This window comes from Neodiprion pinetum, chromosome 6 (assembly GCF_021155775.2).
Source record: "Neodiprion pinetum isolate iyNeoPine1 chromosome 6, iyNeoPine1.2, whole genome shotgun sequence".
Classification (NCBI taxonomy): Eukaryota; Metazoa; Arthropoda; class Insecta; order Hymenoptera; family Diprionidae; genus Neodiprion; species Neodiprion pinetum.
The window spans coordinates 7,684,487-7,693,242 of NC_060237.1; the positions used below are offsets into that span (position 1 = coordinate 7,684,487).

At 40.0% G+C, this 8,756-nt stretch overlaps 1 protein-coding gene across 2 annotated transcripts; it reads left to right on the forward strand.

The window, feature by feature from the left end:
- The first annotated feature begins 41 nt into the window (after positions 1–41).
- Positions 42–5,011, forward strand: LOC124221784 (uncharacterized). 2 transcript variants are annotated; one of them, XM_069137049.1, is made up of 5 exons: positions 42–2,181; positions 2,273–2,985; positions 3,115–3,561; positions 3,641–3,904; positions 4,026–5,011. In XM_069137049.1, the coding sequence occupies exons 1-5, from the start codon at positions 2,116–2,118 to the stop codon at positions 4,159–4,161; spliced, it is 1,626 nt and encodes a 541-aa protein (XP_068993150.1). In that variant the 5' UTR covers positions 42–2,115; the 3' UTR covers positions 4,162–5,011. The 2 variants fall into 2 exon arrangements, with proteins under 2 accessions (XP_068993150.1, XP_068993151.1); XM_069137050.1 differs by having other exon boundaries at positions 42–2,174; positions 4,026–5,010.
- Positions 5,012–8,756: the final 3,745 nt, after the last annotated feature.

An 8,756-nucleotide genomic window follows, 5' to 3' on the forward strand; every position in this document is an offset into this window, starting at 1 on the left:
TGGCGGGTTACTCCGAGCGAACTGAATGCAAACTAGACGATAAATTACTAGTAACCAATTCTTTCTTTATAAACTCTGTGTTTCGCGCTTCGGCGCAAGCAAACAAGGTACCAGGGCGACAACTCTGATGATTTATTCTCCCGATGGCCTCATTTACCGACTACCTGATGTGCAAGCTCTGCTCTGCCTTGAAAAGCACCGATCATTCATCTACCATTCATATCTATCGTTCCAGTAGCAGTTATCGAGATACGAATTTTAAAATAACGAATGATCAGTGTACCGAATTTCGATGAATCACCCAGTAGAATAACTGTTTTCACGAATGTTCATTTGAACCAACGCTCATTTATCCGAAAAAGGATTTTCAGAACTAACGGCATCATTCCGAATGAACAAAGCGCAGAATGTGGTAATGTCAATATATCGATAATGAAAGTTCCGAAATTAAAAATTGAGAGCGGCTAATACTTCGAACTGCCGAAAAACGAAAATATTGTTTGTCGGAAATTAAACTTCAGAAGGAGCAAAATCTTGATCTGCAAAATGACGAAATACCGAATCGCCCGAGACTTCGGAATTTGTGAAATTCGTCAACTCGATGCTAGTTTTATCAAGATTATCCCATTGTATTTGACGATCGTCCGTGTCATGAACGAAAAAAAGAACGCAAAGGAACAGGCATTATATTTTTAATAACACGGTATATCTTTCTTCTCGTACGTTCAATTTATTCAAGACGTTATTACAGTAATTAAACCGCGTTCCGTAATCACGACAGCGCCCTCGTGTCACTTTACAAACGCGTAACGCCGTTTATTAGCTGCAACTTGGAAAGAATAAACGTGTTTCTCACGTCTTGCAACCTTTCGGTATTTTGTCCATTCTGTCTTACGTTAGTGAGTTTCGGAATTTCGACCTTTCGAGGCTTTGGTCTGTCGTTGTTGATAAATTCGGGTTCGTAAATTTTCAAAAAAGGCACGAGTCTGACATTTGAAAAATTCGACTTTTTGACTCTTGGTAATTTCATAATTCAATATGTTGCTCCTCGTAAATTTTGCCCATTCTCAAACAGAAACAAAAATTCGGTAATTCGACCTACGCGCAATTTTCTCTGCTAACTGTCATCCTTTGTTAAAAGCTGTCGTTTGACTTTATTCTCCCGTAAATCTTACCAAATACTATTGTTCGATATATTAATTGATGTTGACTTGTTAAATAAGACCAAGTGGATTATTGTTAACTTTTGTAAGCTGACTTGGCTGCCTCGAAACTTGTAAACCCAATCGACATTATACGACTGATTGACCTGTTCTTTTCTTTGATTTCAGTTTATTTGTTTATTTATCTAACTATCGCTAGCTGCCTTTGAATACCGTCACTCTACCACTTTGTTTTACCGTACCTAATTGTAAGCCTAACCGGCAGATTTTCTAATTATTATCATATCGTACCGTACGTTTTGTCTAAAAATTGACGCTGAAGAGTCTGGCGCCCAACGAGTATCTTTTATTATTGTTTATTTGAATTAAGGCTAGTTAGAGAATTGCGGCAAACTGTCAACGGTACGCCCTCAACTGAGGGTAAGAGCAGTTTAACGTTACAGCGAATATCATTTACGAATATTCTTATATTATACGAATTTGTGATGTGTAGTTACGTTTCAAAGCTGCATTTGAGCAGTTAACTGGAATGCGAAAGAACCCACGAAAAAACATACGAGAAAAAAAGTTAATCATTATAAATCAGTTCTCGGCCAAATTATTCAATTTTCCAAGTGTAACGATTCGATATACGTATACGTGCATGAATAATATTTATTGTTTTAAAATTTGGTCAACTATTAAAAAACTGCAACCACGACGTGCCAATATTTTTTAATGCAATTTATATTTTTAAATGTAGCTCCAAGCGATCGTATTTATGAACCTGCAATGAGCTACTAGTAAGTCTCTTCAACTGGCGTTGAGTGCTGTGCAAGTTTGATGTCTGTTTTGTGAAATCACCGAAAGGAAATGCCTCAGGTCAGGGAGACTGTTGAATTAACTTGCACATAAATTAAGCCCCACTTGACATTTTTTCGCTTAAGCTTTTGTGTGTCGACAATTGTCACTGATGGTTGTGAACAGTGAAACATCAAAACTTGGACGGAACTCGACCAGTGAATGTGATTGGTATGTCGTTTCGTTGAATAAAATCACTGGTGAAAACTGGCCCATAGATAGTCCATGACAGATTATTTATCTAAGCGCTTTCAAATTCTAACCGACAGCGGATAACAAGAATCATGAAGGGGGATAAAGAGTCAATTATGAACTGTGAAGTGCAGAACGAATTTTCGGGTGCTGAAGAGGACGGCTACGTGGAACGAATTCTTTCGCATTCAAGATCGTCGCTCGAAAGCGATGCAATGTCGATTTCTGATGGCGTGAAGGAGAGCGACATTTCGGAGACGTCTCGGAAATCAGGAGATTATCGCGGCACTCTGACACCTAACGATAAAGAAAAGACGAACGGGATTGACGCGATGAAATCGTCATCGGCAACCAAAACGTACGACAGAGAGGCGATACTCCGCAAGCTCGCAGGTGACAAGTGCTTGAGAAAATATCTTTTGAACAGCGCCAGAGAAGCGCAGGCGAAGATCGAGACTTCGGAGACGAAGACGTTCGAGAAGTCCGAAGACGAACGCCTGGAATCGGTTGTCGAAGAGTTGCGAGAATTTTTAAAGGCAATACCGGACGGACTACTGCACATGATGACGGGCATGTCTCGTCCCGGAGACTGCGGAAGACCCGCTGACCGGAAGCCCGACTGGCTTGACATGGAAAAGCTACGGCGCGGTCAGAAATTTGCTCGGGACCACAATTTCTCACTATACCTTGCCGAGATGCTGTCCCTGATGTGCACGTACACCTTTCAGGACACACTCAAGCTGATGATTCTGACTGGAAAGACCAGCACACGTTTTACGGCCATGAAAAGGTACTCCTAGTTACCGCCTGTAAATACTGTCAGCGTTTGTTCAGTAAACGCTGTCGCTGAAAAGCTTGTTAAAAAAGAAGAAAAAAGTCATGTCGATAATATTAATTCCCGTTTCTGGAAAAATTCAAGGTGGGCATCCGCGGCGATACGGTTTCATCACTGGTACTGTTACGATCCCTGGTCCAAAGGAACGAAAGCTTGGAAGGATATTTTGGCTGTTAGAGCGTCCCACGCTGCCGTAAAACACATGGTGGATGCTTCCACAACCGAAGAAACGGACAATGCGGTAAAAATTCCAAACCTGTCGTGTCCGTCGCGTGACATGTTGCTGAAAGATTTTTCCGAGGCTTGTGAAACCCCTGCGGTCGGTCAGTGTCCTTTTCTGGTGAAGCCGAACGATCCTGATCGACCCAAGGGTTTCAATCAGTTTGAAATGTCGTTCACGCAATGGCAACTTGTTGGATTGGTCATCTGCTACCCTCAGTATTTCGGAATTCATGACGCGACGGAAGAAGATCTTGACGCTTATTGTCATTTGTGGAGAAGCATCGGCTACCAGCTGGGAGCGGAAGATGAGTGAGTCGAGCAAAAATGTATATGATGCACTGTTAGCGTTTTATCGTCAGCAATGGTAAGCCAGCAACTTATTTTTTAGGTACAACTTTTGTCGTGGCACTCTCCACGAAATTCAACAATTGAGTCATGATTTTCTCGATGTTTGGGTGAAGCCTAATTTGCGAGAAGTGACTCCTGAGTGGGAGCACATGACAAGATGTGTATTCGATGGTTTCAAACTCATTTTACCGTACATCAGCTTCGAAACTTCCGTTCTTTTCGTTTGCGAAATTCTTGATCTGAAAATGCCGCGGCTCTACTCGTCGCTATCTTACAAAGCATGGATCAACCACTGTCTTATGAAGTGAGCTCCAATTTTTTCAATCCATCATTTTCTCTCTACTGAACCACAGAATGAAAATGAGAGTCATCTTTATCGATATCACAAGTCACCGTACCTGAATTCACATTTCTCGTTATTTCAGATCTTTCATTTACTACGGGATGAAACTCTCGATGGTTGTCGATTTCGTCAATACCAAGCTGCAACGATTTTTGGATCTAGGTGAAAGACTCCGCCCCTCGGGTTGGGAGAAGATACGAATTAAGTTTGAAGGATAATTCGGTTATCCGTTTAATTTTCAACCAAATTCATTGTTTTATTATTGTTAGGAATAAGGATATACTTGTCATACTCAATGAGACCGGCGCTGATAGGGAAAACTTGTCAGATGGACACACATGGCAGTACCAAACTTCATAAAATTCAAACCTACTTAATAATAACTTTTATCCTGAAGCCATTCTAGCCTCCCTTTTTCGTCGAGTAGGAGAGGCAACAAGTATATCTGAAGGCTTGCGTGCTTGTGGGTAACGACTGTCTTTAAAGGAACTAGATACACCTCAACTTGGAGTAATGAACCAATTCCTAATAATAATGCCTCTCATTCGAAGCAAAGTTGTTGGTTCAGAATTTGACAAATAGTTGTTCACTTTACCGTAAAGAATTGTACTGTACGAGACAAATGTTGCGAGGCCTTGTGGTAATAAAATAACAATCTAAACTCGTATACCTACGTAATAACAATAACAAATTCAGCAGAATGCACAGAAAGTAAGAATTTGTTGAATTCGTCAAAAGAATTGATCTAAAATAATATTATTATTCAAGAAGATTTTTTTTTTTGCCTGGTCCAATACATTAAGATTGGCTTAAGAGTAAATAAACGACAATCCTACACGTAAATACATATGTTTGTTACATAAGGTTAATTAAGAAGGCGAACATTTAATTTTCACGGGATTTCGATTAATAAATGGATGTCAGGGGAATATGTGTATACTTAATCAAGCAAGAATAAATATTAACAGTCTAGTTGTTTTTGATCGGCTGAAACGAGCTCCCGAGCCCAAGTCTTTGTTACGGTTATTAAGACTCGGGTGAAAACCGAAATTATGCAGAATCGTTACAAACCCTCGAGGCACTAATACGCAGTGATGCTAATCCTCTTACAAATCCTGGATCAATCACTGTCTTATAAAGTGAGTTCGAATTGTTTCAAGCTGTTATTTTATCGCTATGGCAGAGACAGAGGAGAATCGAAGTGGAAATCTAAATCAAGTTGGATAACTAACCGAATTGATTTTGGATAAAAGTGTCAATTTTGTCAAAAGAGAAGACATAAAATTTGCACCATTATATCACGATTCCACATATTTCACGTGAATTTTCGCGAATTCAAGCGAGTTAAACGCTGTAATCATAAAATGACTGGTAAAATCGTGATGTTAGCAGGCGTCAAATCAGCTTGGCTTCGAGGTCAGTGAAACAGTTGATTGGTAGCTTACACATTAGCATAAGTAAGTAGCAAACGACGTCGGTTATATCGCAATAGCGTATGAGCGAATGAAAAAGTGTGTCGTAACATATAGCGATACAAGTATTAGGACTGTGAAACTAGATCACCGGTATCGGACGGACAATCAATCCCAGGAATTTCGAAAGTAACAAATTAAAAGTGACCTGTTACTTCCGAAAAGTAGATATCCAACAAAACCTCTTCTGCCGCGAACAAATTATAATTTTGACAAAAGGATAGGTATTAAGCTAATTACGTCCTGTATCAGCTGTGATTGAAGTAAGTATCACAATTTTATCATGCAGCTTTCCACAGGAAAAGCTTTTGCACTTGCGTAACGATATCGACTTTAATAATTTTCCAATATCTTATATCATTCGACTTGGGATTAAACTAACCTGTGGTATTGGATAAAAAAAAAATAGTCCCCAAGGTATTCAGTTCTGAAAGGTGTCATGCGAGAAATGAGAATGAATTTTACATTGTTTTACCGATTAGTTTACATATAAAAATAACACAAACCTGTGAATCTACTCTTTATTAAATTTGCCTATATTTTATTCCAACTCGCACGACTTGTTACACGCAACTGTAGTTACACGCGTGTACGATGTTTAACAAGTCGTTTAGCACACGGCGCACTAAACGAAGCTGTAAGGTGAGGGCCATGTTAAAACCGCTTTTTTCAAACTACGCCATCAGCGCGCGAAATAAACACGGTTCCTTGAAATCAATGAACATCTTATTCGTTACCTCTGAACGCGTTGTCATTGACTTATTAATCGGATATACACGATCCAGTATCGTTCAAAAATACACAACAAAACTTATGAGGAAATGCGTTTCGGAGGTATTAGCGTTGTTCACGTGCTATCTATAAAGTTATGAAGCAAATCAACAAATCAATTCGCAAAACCAAGGAGCAACAGTTCTCGCCTAACGATGTGCAACTCAGGTAATCAAATCTGAGATCCTACACAAGTAGCGCCAATTGTAAGAAAGTAGGTAGGAGTATGTGCATTATATATTTGTTGGGTTAAATTTTTGTTGGACTATCGCCACCGAACCTTCCTGACCATGAGTCATCCGTATAACCGTTGCACTATTGCAGCCTTGCTAATTTATACCTTCTGGCGTGCTGTGAATTGGTATCCACATATTGAATTCATTCGTTCGAATAATTCGAATAATTCGTCCTGAAGTCAAACTGAAAATTCTGAGTAGGTAAGTCAAATGTATAAAAAAAAAAAAAAAAAAAAAATAAAAAAACTCCGAAACTAGGATCTAGACAGTCTTTCGGAGCATTCGTACGTACGTAACTATCGTTCAATTATATCGCGCCATTCTATTTGCGCAGTTTGTCCTCAGACTTGACCTCTCGAAGATCCGCGAAGATCTTTACTCGCATTGTAAAAAATCTCTTTCGAGAGAATCGCGCTAGCCTATTTACAATAAAGAACGTTGTAAATCATCGCGTTAGCTCTGCGCAGAACGAGGCACAATAGATCGTACCGACAGAATCGGCGAGCAATGTATAACAGCAATGTATAACAGCTACGCTTTTACATTATATATGATGTCCGTTTGTGTGTACATGCAAGGGTTACACACGCGGACTGGTCAATGTCATCGGATGCAAATAAATTCTATACGTAATCCAATGACACGTTCTCCGCTCTAAACACGAGATATTCAGGATGCGGACGGGTTGTGCAATATGGTGCTTTCAGGTGTATCGCATTACCGGACAAACTTCACACCCACGTTGTTTGCGATACATCTGTCACAGATATTTTTTTCTTTCTTATTCGTTCTATTCTTCGCGCACACTTTCAAACTCGTAAAATCACTGTATAATTACTTGTCGCGTTACGTCGAATACGTGTGGAAAAACGAACTCAATATTCTTCAAGAATGAATTTCGGCTATCGTTGAACGTTATCGATCAACAGGAATTTCTCCAAATCGATCAAAAATCATCACAATTATACTAACAATAATCGACAATCGGTCGGAATAATTATCTTTGATTAATTACTGTGAAAGTCCTAGTTTTTTTCTCACAAGTCTGAGCAAAGTATAAATAATCTCAGAGATGAAAGACGGATTCATCATCTGCGGTTAATCAGCAAACTGCAGATTGCAAAATGTGAAACTATGTACGCACAACTATTTTCGTGTGCACTACGTGATGTATGGTTACCTACATATTTTTCTCGAGTACAAGGTACCTAGAAACGCACTTCGTACAAAGTGACCAAAGTCATGTGGCACTGATCCGAGGCCTCGGATTCGTGGATGTTTGAAATTTTCTTTAGCTAATAATAGCCGCGGCAGCGAGGATACAGCAGTTGCACGATGCCCGAGTCGGTTTGGTTCTTATTTTCCCGCACATGCCAAACGCCGGTGTCCCATTTCGAATCGCCTTGAGGGAGACAAAAAGCGAATAGAAAAAAAATTTAGAATCAGATCGGACGCCACTGGATCGCGAATTTTTCTCTCCATCGGCGGAAATTTGGCAAAAGATCGTCTGGTCGCGGCTGCAATTCCATCGCGGAATTCTCTCGTCGGTATATCTCGCAGTTTCCGATCGGGCCGGATATATTGGCCGGAAAATGATGCCGCAACATTTAAAGCTGCGCTAGAATTCTGGCCTCTGGCTGCGCCGGCGAGGACGAATAAAAATTGAGTCGAAGGCTAAGGTCGCGAGGCTGCACCGGCAGCCGGGTCTGAGGAATTTTTGGCACGATTATGAGGCGAGATACCGATCGTAACTTGAATCTTAATTAAGAACCGAATACAGGGTAACGAGGATGCCGAGGATACGGGCGGGATAATTCTACCTGCCGAGGTGATAATTTTCACATTTTACAACCACGCGGTCGATCAATCTCCCCGAAATTACCGCCCGCCAATTTTGCTCCGTTTGATTGATCGCGTTTTCGGACTTTCGCCCTTTTTTCGACTTCATCGCGGGTTAACTCAGGCCAAAGACGCGACGTTGGTAGAATTTACCCTCGCGGACGTATTTTTTTTACCCTAGGATTGTATGTTGTTCGTGTGATTTCATTTTACGATGGCTCATTTTATTCAGAAGACTATTTTCCAAAAATTCAATAGAACACTTTTTCTATCACATTCGCATCGTTGAATATTTAATTTCGTGACATTCCACCAATGCTCATTAAAATTAGCGAGTGGCAATACTCAATTAACTTGGCTAAAAAAAAAAAACAATCAACTTCAAGAATTTACAGTACAAAATAGTCTCCCGAATAAAAGGAATCGTCGTATATCGAAATCAAACAAACTTCTATTAGATTTTCACCAATATTAATGTGATTTTAAACGATGCAT

Bases quoted from the DNA above. Each gene is read 5' to 3' on its own strand.
- LOC124221784 (XM_069137049.1), top strand. From the start codon at position 2,116: ATGGTTGTGAACAGTGAAACATCAAAACTTGGACGGAACTCGACCAGT. The intron at 3,562-3,640 runs GTGAGTCGAGCA...CTTATTTTTTAG, and splicing joins CAGCTGGGAGCGGAAGATGA to GTACAACTTTTGTCGTGGCA. The intron at 3,905-4,025 runs GTGAGCTCCAAT...TCGTTATTTCAG, and splicing joins ATCAACCACTGTCTTATGAA to ATCTTTCATTTACTACGGGA.